Here is a 14,727-nt window from a genome sequence, read left to right as displayed (position 1 = left end):
GGCCAAAGCAAGAGCCTAACAAAAATACATTGATTTGAATTAAAAATAACACATAGAACCTTATATTAGGTCAATTTTCCTGTCAGAACTGTATGTCACAGATGATACCGTACATTCAAGGACACAGTTGATAGCACAACAGTTTTTTCTGTTGCTACAATTTCTGGCTGACAGAAAGTCATCTTGATGTTTTTTTTTTTAAAGATAACATGGCTTTTGGGGTTCAGAGGATTGACAAACTGTGGAATCAAAATATCCTTCAGAAATGACCTCCTCTTATTTCATTCAACCCTTTTCCTTTAAGCCAGTAGACTGATTTAATGTGAAGGTGTGATTGCGTGGCCATTTCAAATCTCACTGTGATCCTACCTGGTCTAAGAAAAGAGAGCAAACCTGAAGTGGGACACCTTCTAACAACTGCAGCGGCTACAACTAGAAGGCTACAATGACAACAGAACAAACCACGATGAGCGAGATCTTACTGAAATGACCTCCACTAAAAGAAACGCTTTATCAGACAGCATTAGAGACGACACACAGAGCCAGAGATTTTAAACACTACGTCACTCCGAAAAAAAGATACTGTAGTAAATAGTACAATAGTAAAGCATCGTACATGAGATAATAACAGATCTGAGCTGTCGTATTACTGCCTGACTCTCCGTCCTATTTACACTTTAACATGCCAACTAGCATGGGTCACTGCATATAAAATCTCTTTATAAGGTTCCTACCTGACCTACTCAATTGTTAGCTGATTAAAAAAAAAATCTATATAAACTTTCAAAACATTTTTTTAGCTGTTCCACAACTTATCCAAACTTATTTTCACAGTACAACTTTTAAGGTTTAATGTAAATTTCTGCAGCAGAATTTCTTTTCTTTTTTTTTCTTTTTTGGTCTCATGAATGATCTCACAGCCCTTTAGATTTATCTGATGTCACTTTAAAGAGGCTCAACCTCAATGCTGGAAACCACTAAACTAGTAAAATTACACACAGGTGTTTCAGTGAATTGTTAAAATTATTTTTTTCTTAAATGAGCTTCCAATTTTATTATGTATAATAAAATATTTCACAACTGTAGTGTTAATACCGGTACTGGGTACAGTTTCAGGCTCTTGATTCAGGTAAAAATTAGGTTTGAAGCCCTCTGCTGGTCAAAAATACAACATTGAAGTAGATCAGAAGGCGTCGCCACAATGACATGCTAGTCAATGAATAAATAAAAGAGACAATGTTCTGACAAGCTAAATGCAGAGCTGTGTTGGCCTACAGAATTTATCATTCATATCGTGCAGAGAATCACTTATAACTTGGGAATTTAGAAGGAACTGAATCACCCACTGTGTATCTGTAAATGAATACATTTAATTTAATTGAACTTAACTACATTTTAAAACATATATTATCTATTTGGAATGGCTGGATTGAACCGGGGCACTACAAGCACAAAGAACCTCAAAGTGGAAATATTTATTTAAATGACTTGAAAGAAAATCAATTTAGCACCAGTTTCTGTTATGAGTTGAATTTCTTCACTAAGTATTTAAAAAAAGAAAAAAAAAACTGTTGTTATAATTCACACTTTAAAAAAATCATACAGCTTTTTCTTCAAAGAACACGACTGCCTGTATAACTTTTGGTTGCGGCTTTTTACCAAAGATTTTCTGTGGTAAGCACAGAAAAAAATGAACAATTTGATAAAACAAACTCCAACAACTCAAGTCACTATAAACTACAAAGAAAGTAAAGAGAATATTGAAAAATAATGAACATATCAAGGCAAACCTAGAAAGTCATATTCAGAGCTTGGCAGTTTAACTTCATCAAATGCTTTAAACATTTCAAAAGTCAGAGATTCACATTATTTTACAGTCAGTATTATGTCTTCAGTACAACTGACAGTTATCAGGTTTAGATAAAAACTGAATGTCACCAAACTTTATGGAGTGGCTGAGTGTGGGCATCAGCTAAAATCTAATACGGTGCATCCCAATACAGCCGTGCTCCTCATGGTTTGCATTGTTTTCATTTGGATCAGAGGCCTGTTTAGTCATCTTCTATGCTTCAGTACCACCTCTGCAAATATCTCCTCTAATGTTCTTGCCTAACCTCCGTCTTGAAACTTTAAATCAGCACATAAAGCCACATGGATCTGTGTAGAAATATGTTTACTCAGACAAATACTGCTCAGTCATTACAGTCTGTGTTTGACTTCAGCAGCACATCGAAACAGAAACAGAACATGTGCAAAGCATCAGAAGTGATGATTTGGTGGTGAGACAGTAAACAGCGTATCAGATCGATAACACAGCTTTCATTAGATGAGCTTCACATTCAGTATCCAGAAATGCACTTGCATATAGTTTATGTTCAGTCATGCAACAACACTCACAAACAGCTGCTTACACAGACATGCAGGATCAGTGAAGCCTTCCACGATCATTACAAACTGATTCAAAGAAAAAAAAGACACGTTGATGTTCATTAACTCTGATTAAATAAACTCAGCTTCCTGGAAAAACCTTTAGGGACCTTTTATGGAAGACTTAAAATGCCAAAATAAAAATATTCATATATATATATATATGTGTGTGTGTGTGTGTGTGTGTGCCCATGTTTTTGCTACATTGTGGGGACCAAATGTCCCCACAACTGTAGGAAAACCGAAAATTATGTCACTTGTGGGGACCTCATTTCGGTCCCCACAAGTTTAAACAGTGTTTTCTTGGCCATGTTGTTGTTACTGAAAAACGTAAAAGTGCAAAAACGTTTCTTTAGGGTTAGGCATTGTTTTGGTTAGGGTTAGGGTTTGGTTAAGGTTAGGGTTAGGGTAAGGGTTAGGGGTTAGATATGAATGGGAGTCAATGGTATGTCCCCACAATGATAGCAAGACACACACACGTGTGTGTGTGTGTGTGTGTCTGTGTGTGTGTGTGTGTGTGTGTGTGTGTGTGTCTGTGTGTGTGTGTGTGTGAGTTTTATGCCACCAAGGAACGTGGTAGAGTTATCCGTTGTCTGTCTGTCTGTCTGTTCACAACATTACTCAGAAACATATTCTTTTGAAATCTATTCTTTTTTCTTTGTTCTGTGCACTGGTACCAGTGCTGGATGTAAATCACAATGAGATATTGGTGTTTGGCTGAGAAAGAAGCACAGTATTTTACAGTTTTTAACCATATTTTGGGAAAGCGGTACATTACACACAATGTAATACAATCTGAAACTTGTGTTTTTGCTACCAGGCATCAAATATGTTGCAATCAACACTTTGAAACCGATTCCTCAAACTCAGTGTAGTTTGTTGGTTGAACATAACGTCATTAGAGGTTTAATAACTTACAAACATTAATGAAAACCTTTGTGTTTTGTGATAGTTTTCACTCAAGCATTTAGCTTTTACTTGAGTGAAAATTAAATAAAGTAACAGTACTTTTACTTTAGAATTTATCAGCACTTTCTCCATCTCCACATAACAGCTTTTATACTTTCTAGTCCTTTTTGATCTGAAAAAATAAGGACATTTCTAAGTGACCCCAAACTTTTCAACGGTATTGTACACAAATTCAGTGAAGTAAAACACAAACAACTAACTGAATTATTTGGAGCACAATCAAAGGTCCTTTAAAAATGTATTGTTGAAAAAAATACTTCCTATGTATTAATAATGAAAATAATCATTGTTGAAGCCATGGCTGATCAGCTGTTTCTGCTTCTAGAGACTACGGGCAGCATAAAAAACATGGCTGACACTAGTTGACTTAAAAAAAAATCAAAAACAAATCCTGAGCATTTATCTCCTTTATTTTCTTTGTAGATGGACAACGTTTTGTGTGTTGCTTTTGTTTGTGCAGGTTTTTACGTGTTTAGCAACCAACTGTATTTCTTGTATTTATTTTTATTGAGGCATCTTAAATCTTCCATACACTCTTAGTTGTTGTCGTTGGTGGTGGTAAAAGAAAAACATGGCTCCACTCTTACATCCATACTCCTAGTAATCTCTCGAGCTTCCCAAGCACACCACAGAGAGGCACATTTGTCAGTAAACACACATCCATCGATGAATTAGAGCTAAATGCTTAAAATCAGTGAACTGTCACACCTCCTCTCCACGTGACAGTCACCAGTCATTATTTCTGTATCTCCTTCTTAAAATTCATTCTTATCTTATGGCTTTATACCAATCAACTACAACACTAAAAACCACTGACAAGTGGAGTAAATAATATCAATCATTAATAAACGAAGCAGTGCTCTGCTGAGAATCCTTGTCTCCTGCTATTCATGACATCAGCACAACACCTGAGCAAAAACTGCTCAGGAATGACTCGAGGAACACGACCAAGAGCCCATTATGCTCACAGAACCTTCAATAATCCCAGATCTCATTCTGCTTATATTATTGTTATTATTATTGGAAGAAGTTCCCTTTTTACAGAAAAAGGTTTTAAATGCACAAAAATATCAATAATATTTTTTAAAAAAAATTAGACTGTCCAAAATAACATTAAAAGTTGAAACTTTGCATAACCTTCAAACCATAAAATGCATTTTTTTTTACATGACAAGGTAGTAAAAATATATTCACAAATGCATAATATTATTACTATTTTCTTGCTATTTAATAGATGAAATTGTCAGTTTAATTCCTAGATTTGTTTAGAGATTTCTTGTGCACTCTACCGTTCAAAAGTTTGGGGTCACTTAGAAATGTCCTTATTTTTGAAAGAAAAGCATCTTTTCCATTAAAGATAACATTAATCAGAAATACAGTCTAGTTATTGTTTTTGTGGTAAATGACTACTCTAGCTGGAAACAGCTACATTGTGTTAGCTAATTGTGTTGAAAGGCTAACTGATCATGAGAAAACCCTTTTGTGCAATTAAGTTAGCACATGAATAAAGTGAGTTTTCATGGATGACATGAAATTGTCAAGGTGATGCCAAACTTTTGAACGGTAGTGTAATTCTGATGATTTCACACCAAAAAGGTTAGATTAAAGTGTTTTCATCAGTGCATACTATTCAGAAGCGGTGGTACTCAAAATAAAGCTTTTATCATATAACTTGTCTTCTATCCATGTATCTATCGGTCATCATATACATTTATTGTCATTATTATAGGTAATTTCATTGTTTTTAATCATGTAAATATGATTCATTAAACATTAAAAAGCCCAAAACACAAATGATCTCAAGTAAAACTGACTCAACTTTGATTCCAGCAAATGAATATTTTCCATTATTTTTCTGTATTTTTTGCACCTCAATCAATGAAAAATGTGTGTTGTTGTTTTTTACATTTATGGTGTAGAGCTGAGCTAATTTGCTGATTAATCAGGGGACTCTTAGAAATTGAACTGGCAACCCCAATATGCACACATTTTCTTCAACAGTAAAAGCAACATTTTGGAGTTCTGACTGCTGGTCAGACAAATAAAGCATCTTGCCTTTGCTGAAATGTTGTTTTTCACTGTCTCATGATGTTTTATAGAGTGAACATTCAGTCATTAACTCTCTGACTGCTGCATCAAATGACTTTACTATACAAAATACGAAATAATCCTTTACTATATGATCAAAGCAAGTAGCTCAACCTTGGCCTGTTTCAATGTGTTGTGATTTTAAACACACAAAAACAATGAAGCTGTTATTCCCTGCTTGGACTGCTTGGCAGTGGATTATATTGCTGCACATTGTGTATTGCACCCACATACGCGTAAACTGAACTTAAATCACATGATGTCTGCAACATAAGTCGGACTGAAGATCTTCTGCTTTCATGGTACAAGAGTGAAACCTGCAGCTTCGGCATCAATAACAAGTCATAAGTGTGGTAACTTTGCATCTCAAAGGTCTTGAAACGACACCGACCAAATGTGAAGCTGCTGTGATTCACTCTCGAAGGGGAGCTTGTAGAAGGGCTCTAAATGCAAAAGATGTGCCAAAATGCCACAGCAAATTCAAACTGGAGTAACTATTGTGACATTCTGGGGCATGGCATCAATAGGCTTTTTTGTACATAAAACCACATGTGAAGGCTGAAACTATAAGGTTTTGTAGTGGAGATTATTGAGCCATTTGCCCCAGTCATGCCATAAAAGAACTAGACATGTCCTGATCAAGTTTTTGCCCCTGAGCCATTCAGTCATTTAAAATTTAGCATCTGCCAAAACCCACTCCCAATCTGACTCCATTCTAATTGCTAATACACACTTCAAAAGTTAATAAAAATAAATCCAATATACACTGCCAGTCAAAGGTTTGGACACACCCTATTTAATGGTTTTTCTTCATTATCATAACAATTTGCATTGTAGATTCCTACTGAAGGCATCAAAACAGTGAGTGAACACATATGGAATTATGTAGTAAACAAAAAAGTGTGAGATAAGTCAAACCATGTTTTATATTTTAGATTCTTCAGAATAGCCACCCTTTGCTTTGATTACTGCTTTGCACACTCGTGGCATTCTCTCCATGAGCTTCATGAAGTCGTCACCTGAAATGGTTTTAGGTCAGGTGACTGTGGAGACCAGGTCATCTGATGCAGCACTTCATCACTCTCCTTCTTGGTCAGATGGTCCTTACTCAGCATGGAGGTGTGTTTGGGGTCCTGTTGAAAAATAAATGATGGTCCAAGTAAATGCAAACCAGATGTGATGGCATGTCACTGCAGGATGCTGTGGTAGCCATGCTGGTTCAATGTGACTCCAAATTTGAATAAATCCCCAACAGTGTCACCAGCAAAGCACCCCCACACCATCACACCTCCTCCTCCATGCTTCATGGTGGGAACCATACATGTAGAGATCATCTGTTCACCTTTTCTGTAAAGACACGGCAGGTGGAACCAAAGATCTCAAATTTGGACTCATCAGACCAAAGCACGGATTTCCACTGGTCTAATGTCCACTCCTTGTGTTTGTTGTCCCAAACACATCTAGAAGAATCTAAAGTACAAAACATCTTTTGACTTATTTCATACTTTTTTGTTTACTGCATAATTCCATACGTGTTCATTCATAGTTTTGATGCCTTCAGTGAGAATCTACAATGTAAGTAGTCATGAAAATAAAGAAAAACCCCATAAATGAGAAGGTGTGTCCAAACCTTTGACTGGGAGTGTATGTGTTTGACAGTAAGTCAGAGATCATGTGTTTCAAACAAACTGAGACTGAGGACAGCGTTGTTATACCACAGTGACTTTTGTAATGGAGCTACATTTGCAGCTCGTTTGTCCACACAGAACAAACATCCACTGTGATCAGTGTGTGTTATCTGTGAATCCATTATTGATTGTAAATGCTGCTGATTACTAAGAAAATAATTCTAAATTTGCATCCTGCCACAAACTGTGCTCTTCCTTTACAACACCGGTGTGACAGCAGATGTAAACAAAGGATCAGGATTAGGTTTGTGCCTATACTGACTGGTTAAAAACTGCCTTGGTGCTTTCTAATCCCAATCTTTAACATCGGATTGGGACATCCCAAAAAGAAAAAAAAAAAACACTTAAAAAAAGCATTTTACCACTTCTGAAGCAAAGTTTCATGAGTTTTCAAGCAGCTTTAGACCCTCAAAAATGTTGTTCTCAACACTACAGGTCTAATAATTGATAGTTGCAGTCCCAAACATGTGACAAAATAACACAAGCATAATCAGTTGTTTATGGGAATTAGTTACTTTACATGTATACAAATTTAAACAAAAGAGCAATATATAAACCTAGATAATTTCAGCCATGAAAGTAAATTCTGACACAGAGTCATGCTAAAAGAGAAGGAAGACAATTTATGATTGATAAAATTATTTCGCATATCTGTGGATTCGGGACCCAGTGCCAGGTTTGCTCTTTTCTCTTCAGGATAAATCGAAACTTTACATGTAAAACTGGGTGCGAGTACCTCTTTTTCTTTGGTCTAAATCCCCATAGCAACACTTTATTCCGGCTGAAGTCCAGCTGATGCTACTAAGAACATAAAGGAACAGTTCATAAATCGAACATGCAGCGTGGTAGTGTGGAGTTTATGAAATATGAGGCATTATTTACTGAGTATGTGTTCATACTGTGATTACATGGAATAACAGCAGCAGCAATAACATGCAGCTCTATCTTTAAAATAGCTTCACACACTGACAACACATCCACTTCAACACGGCACAAAAAAGAAATAATAAAAAAGGAAATGCACCGGTTCCATGCAGCACACCTTCATCACATGCAGACTTTTTATAACACACACGTACAGACAGATTGTGACATTCATTATCAATAATATTATAAGTTTGTGTGGAGAAATAAAAAGGATTAAAAAAAAAACTCAAAGAGCTTCATTGTGTCCTTTACAAGATTTAGAAAATAAATCTTCCCACAGTAACAAAACAAAAACAAGTTCTCATAATAATGAGAATATACAAGAAATTTATAAATAACGTATTTGACTTTGTTTACAGGTAAAATGTTTACAGCTAGCTCAGGTTGGTCCTCCGGCGCTTGTTGGGACTTTGTCCAGGATCAACCCTCAGCTCACGATACTGCATCTGTGCACCAACAAACACAATCACAGTTAGCCACATTAGAATAGAAAACATAACACATCTACAAGTGCTCAAATGTTTGGGCTCACTTAGAAATTTCCTTATTTTTGAAAGAAAAGCATTTTTTACAATGACAATAACAATAAAAATCAGAAATACAGTCATGTTTTCCATGAAAACTCACACTTTTATTCATGTGCTAACATAATTGCACAAGGGTTTTTCTAGTCATCAGTGAGCCTTTCAACACCATTAGCTAACACAATGTAGCATTAGAACACAGGAGTGATGGTTGCTGGAAATGTTCCTCTGTACCTCTATGTAGATATTCCATTAAACATCAGCCGTTTCCAGCTACAATAGTTATTTACTACATCAACAATACCTAGACTGTATTTCTGATTCATTTAATGTTATCTTCATTGAAAAAAATTGCTTTTCTTCCAATAATAAGTACATTTCTAAGTGGCCCCAAACTTTGGAATGGTAGTGTAGTGATGACCCTTAAACATGCTTTTAGTGCTGCCATTAAAAGGTGCATGAACTGTGCATGCAAGAAGTGTGAGCAGCAACTCTCAAGAAACTGGATTCAGTGTGATGTTGTGCCATCAGCGTTACAATTTACTGACTCCGCATGCTCCTGCATACAGTGTACCTTACAGAGCTCCTAGTCATGTGTTCCTGTCTGCAGTTACTCACCACTTGAACATCAGAGGGCACCCTGGATAGGAAGTCAAGAAGCTCGTTGTTGTCGATCGCATACGGATTTCGCAGCTTCTTGGTAAACTTATTCACACCTACAGAAGAGAAGAGATCAGGGTGTGACTCCCTCCCCCATCATGATATGCTGCACACTATTACACTGTAACTATCCAGTTCAACAGTACAAGTCACAAGGATAAAAAAATGCTATATTCCAATAATTAGGTAGAAAAGCACTCAGAGTGCACAGTACTCCACCAAGGCTGCTCAGTCGTTGCGTGATTTCTGACGTATAAGTCCCAATAAGTCTGCAGCGGTCCATTAGGATCACTAATGTTGTAATGTTGCGCACACACAAACAGATGGACAAGCATAACAGATAATATGTCTATTTCTTACAGCAGGGGTGTCAAACTCATTTTAGTTCAGGTGTCACATACAGTCCAATTTGATTTCAAGTGTTCCGTAACAGCAAAATCAGAGCATAATAGCACATAACCAACCACAACCAGCGCCAAATGTTTCCCTGTGTTTTAGTGCAAAAATGTACACTCTGAAAATGTTCACATTTAATCAATTATCTTTTCACAAAACATTATAATCAGCCTGAAATGTCTAAAGAAAAATAAGCTCAGTTTCAACAATATTATGCCTCAGTTTATCATTTACACATTACAACTTACAGATCACAGCATGTCTACAAAGACACAAAATATTTAGTAGCACATATCTGGAACTAAACAACATAGTATTTTACTTTATGATCAAAACAACTTGTCAAGGTCTAGATACAGGGATTAAAGCAAAAAAAAATTTTTTGACTGAATTTTTTTTTCAGACCAGTTCATATTCCCCTGCAATATGCTGCACTGCACATTAAGAATGACACCTTTTTCGGGCAATAGTTTCCCAAAGATTTCAAGAAAAAAGGTTAAATGCTGTATTAGTCCCTCAGTTTCTCTAATACAGCATTTAAGTTGTTTTGAGAGGTTTATTTATTGTTGTCATTTGCTTTTAACTTAAATGTTTTGTTCTATTCAATTAAAACTGATGCTTTTTGCAGGGCTTGACTCAGTTTGTATTGGAGTCAAACAAGTAACCATCTACAAATCTTTTCTGTTCAGGTTTTATTCCTCAGGAACAGGACAGAACAATTATAAATAGAACAATTAACAAAAGTGTAATAGTGCCAGAACTAAACACAAGTTTGAATTATTTATTTTGTTTTTTAGAGGTAAAACCAAATAATTTAAGCACACTCGATGTTCGTTTCTGGGTTTTCTTTGGTGTTGCTGCGACTCCAGCTGGCTGACAGTTCAATTTGGTGCTGAACAGCAATGCCATGTGTGCAGAGATAGGAGGCATGTGCATTTGAAATGGACAATCTGAAGAGTGCTCTCAGATCTTGTGCAATGGACTTGACTAGGTCAACGAGTGGCTGAGACATGGTGAAAGACAGGTCATGCTCAGCGATATGCGAACTTTCAAGTTACACACACAGTCAGTCATAGTTGCACAGATCTCACTTGTTGTTGTAGCACCTGGCAAGGAGGTAGTGTGCTGCAGGGAACGAACAGCACTTCTGCCTGATGGCGCATAAGCACTTTTTTTTGCCATTACTGCCATACGGAATATTTTTGTGGCACACAACACAAACACAAGTTCCTGGCAGTTTTAGCTTTTTGCACCAAGAGCTAACTGGCTTTCCGTCGTCGCCTGTCTCATTAAGCCATGCCCATCTCCATTTGTTTTTTAACATATTTATCAATTCTGAAACGTTCGAACCTTCTTTCAGAATCAGTGCGTCCACATTAGCATGTGGAAAATACGGCAAACTCGGTGCGGGACCTGACGTAAACAGGCACGGGCGGGGGTGAGCGCGCACGCGGGCCGCGACTTGAGTGTCTCACCACTGTTGGAGCGAAGCAGCCGACGCGGGACAGATAACAGGTGGTGGTGGAAGCCACTGGTGACACGCGCTGGGCTAGACCGGACCCCTGAGCCCCGAACGCCTACTGGACCTCCGCTACCGCGTCATGGACGTTTCATTTGTGCATTAGCGCGGCACCACAGCCCCGCTTGTCCGGCCGGCTGAGGAGGGGGTGCTTTTTTTATTTTTATATTTTCTGGTTACATTGTCCCCTCATACCAGCGGACCCGTTCGTGCTTTGTTTTTTCATCACTGGAGCGGAGTGGCTGAGAGAAGCTCCAGATCCTTCTCTGGGGGGCAGTGGTGAAGCCGCCGTCCTGTGTTTCTGATTGGCTAATAGCAAGGCTCTGACTGGCTTTACTGGTTTACACCAGCGTCATTAATTCCATAGTCAAAACTCAATCACAACAAATGCGCGTGCAACTTTTTTTTCCCTCCCTCTTTTTCCAACTGACGGAAATCCGTCTACAGACGGAGAACTTTAATCCCTGTCTAGATATTATTTTAAATACAGTTTTAAAAGTTTACAATTTGGAGTTGATGTTGTCGCTTTAATTTTTACACTTTGCAAAGTTGTTCTGTGGGCCAGATTGGACCGTCTGGCAGCCCAGTTTTGGTCCACTGGCCGTATATTTGACACCCCTGTCTTGCAGTATGTGTTTTTATTTTAATTATTCTTCAGATGACAAAAACTGCAATATACAAGAAAACCTATACCAGTTACATACACAAGATAACATCTATCTATCTATCTATCTATCTATCTATCTATCTATCTATCTATCTATCTATCTATCTATCTATCTATATAGTTATTGTGTGAAACTCACCCCATGCGAGCACGAGGTATCGTAGAGGTATGAGGTAGAGCAGAAATGTGGCAAAACATAAGGCAGTGATCGCCAGCCAGCTTAGAAAAGGCACTGTCCAGTTAGCGGTGCTGTAATAGAAACAAATAAAACACCAAAAATGAATAAAAACTAAATATCAAGAAGCATTTCATTCATTCATAAAATCGACATCAAGAAAGCTTTAGTCCTCTTAACTAGAAATCTTAGCAGAACTTGGTATAGTGTGAGGTTCAGACAGCTCATTTAAAGTTCAGATAACTTGCTGGAAACACCACAAAGGAAAAAAACGATGCACATGTTCCTGATACCTACTTCTTCATCCTCTCTCCGTAGGACGCCACATCATCCAGAGCGCTCTGCACGCTGATGAACACGTCCTGGATGGCGTACAGTTTATCCATGAAGCCCTTGTGCTCTGAGTCCTGACAGAAACAAGGACAAACATCCGCGAGTGTGTTTCATACACTCATCAGAGTCATGCCTGTGTGATGTTTTATTCATGGAGGCAACCATATTTCAAGAACCTGGATAAATCTTGGATGTGGTTTTGACAAACCTGGAGTCTTTTTAAAGAAAGCAGGAAGATGTTGTATGTGTGAATCCTGTCCAGGTTTGCGATTGTTGTCAAATACACTACCAGTCAAAAGTTTGGAGCAGCAACCATCACTCCTGTCTTCTAATGCTATATTGTGTTAGCTAATGGTGCTGAAAGGCTAATTGATGATTAGAAAACCCTTGTGTAATTATGTTACATGAAAAAAGTGTGAGTTTTAATGGATTATATGAAATTGCGTGGGTGAGCCCAAACTTTTGAACGGTGGTGTATGTAAACACCAAAACATGAGTATAGTTGAAATTTCTGACATGGATGTGTAACAGTTTTATAACAACACTACCTTGTCTTCCTTATCCTCGTCTTCATCTTCCCATTCAAACATGGCCTCCATGGACTGCAGCAGCACAGAAGTCAACAATCATTTCACTTTTTTTCAACACATTTGCCGTTCCTTTGTGCCTCTTTGTGTTCTGTTCTTGTTTTCTCACCATGTCAGTCATGTCCCTGCTGGAGGAGAAGAAGTAGTTCCAGACCAGCAGCAGCAGCAGGCCCAGAGGCAGCATATAGAGCTCGAAGTTCCACACCACCACCACAAACAGCTGCAAAAAGGCAAGATACTCAAGCACAACACAACAACACGTGCGCATGCAAGTGTGTATCAGTGCTTTTCTTACCACCAAAGAGATGGTGCTTCGCTGTGCAGACTCCCATTCAAAGCAGCTGTTGATGTATGTCCCATAGCTGATCAGGACCATGATGCACCGCTTCACCCGGTTAAAGTTCTGCTGGAGCAACTGAAGGACACAAAGTAAACACATTTCTGTCATTTTCAGCTGTCAACATGTGCAGAAGCAAACCAACAGTGGATGTATCCTCAATAATCTGCACTGTAACGTCACTATATCAACACGTATTCATCTTCAGTAGTAATCTGCAACGTAGAAAATAATACAAAGAAATAAAAAGCATTGAATGAGAAGGTGTGTCCAAACTTTTGACTGGTAGTGTACACTAATGAAGTTAAAAAATGCTATAAAATTAAAAAATAAAAATTTCAACTCACCCTTATGTACTTCAAGGGCACATAACTAAAAGAAGCTTCATTAAATATACTAAAGATATTGTACATAAAAAACAGCTGATTCCTAAGCTGTCAGGTGGGGGCTTTGACTGATTGTTCACGTGATGAGTCCATAAATAACAAGAAAAGCATTTAGAGAGCGCAGTGCTTCACCAAGGCTGTTCATTCTCCCATATAGCATTGACAGAAATGCAGCATTTTTTATAGAAATCCATCCTTTGTTTATTAGTTATTGATGATCAGAAATCACGGCACTACATAGCGTGGTCATTTAATCTAGATAAAATTATCTTGCGCTGGGCACAGGCGTGTGTTGTGCACGCGTACGTTATGTACGGATACTGAATCACATCACCTAAATGTGTAGCGGGCGGCGACAATTGATGGGACTCGGAAACACCCCCGCAATTTAATCATTTCCGATGAATAACTCCCGATAAGCGGTCGATTTGTAGTAGATTGCAATCATGTGATCCTCAGCAGGCAGCTGACGTAGTGTTCACTTGTTGTCATAGTTACAGTGACACCGTGTTATCTTGCAATGATATAGAAACCTTTAACAAATCTGTGGCTCCAGACTATAATCCGCATCACTGCCAAAATATAATCTGTTTAACCTTATGTCATTTCTGACCTTTCCTGAAAATGTCATAGAAATGTGTTAGTCCGTTTTTGAGCAATGTTGCTAACAGACGAACAGACAGACAGACAAAACAACGCTGATCGTCACATGAGTAACTAGAAAAGCACTCAGAGAGCGCAGACCTCCGCCAAGGATATTGACATTCCCACAGAGAGGAAAACAGGAAACCCATGCAGTAAAGGATCATGAGCTGGAATCAAACCTGCGTCTCCGACACAGTTCTGTTTACGAATCACCTTCTTAACCAGTTGAGCTATCTGGACACCTTGCTCCAGTTTGTTGGACGACATACTAACCTATGATGTTTTTGTCCTATTTTGGACCACATACTAAAACATACTAAAAAATTCAAAGTGATCCAGAATCCAGGATCCTTTCCGGATTGCCACCAAAATTAAATCAGCTCTTCCTCCTACCATAGT

General features: G+C 38.0%; 1 protein-coding gene across 2 annotated transcripts in view; it reads right to left on the bottom strand.

The window, feature by feature from the left end:
• Positions 1–2,156: 2,156 nt before the first annotated feature.
• Positions 2,157–14,727, bottom strand: part of mctp1b (multiple C2 domains, transmembrane 1b) — a 60,793-nt gene continuing 48,222 nt past the window's right edge. For both annotated transcript variants that reach the window (XM_022202863.2, XM_022202862.2), the window contains 7 exons: positions 13,256–13,375; positions 13,070–13,180; positions 12,922–12,975; positions 12,338–12,447; positions 12,005–12,114; positions 9,242–9,339; positions 2,157–8,545 (listed from right to left, as the gene is read on the bottom strand). In XM_022202863.2, the coding sequence (XP_022058555.2) occupies positions 8,474–8,545; positions 9,242–9,339; positions 12,005–12,114; positions 12,338–12,447; positions 12,922–12,975; positions 13,070–13,180; positions 13,256–13,375 (675 nt within the window). In that variant the 3' untranslated portion in view covers positions 2,157–8,473. The remainder of the gene's footprint in view (positions 8,546–9,241; positions 9,340–12,004; positions 12,115–12,337; positions 12,448–12,921; positions 12,976–13,069; positions 13,181–13,255; positions 13,376–14,727) is intronic.

Source organism: Acanthochromis polyacanthus, chromosome 18 (assembly GCF_021347895.1).
Source record: "Acanthochromis polyacanthus isolate Apoly-LR-REF ecotype Palm Island chromosome 18, KAUST_Apoly_ChrSc, whole genome shotgun sequence".
Taxonomy (NCBI): Eukaryota; Metazoa; Chordata; class Actinopteri; family Pomacentridae; genus Acanthochromis; species Acanthochromis polyacanthus.
Note: the sequence above shows the minus strand (reverse complement) of the source record. Positions and strands in the feature narration are given on the sequence as shown.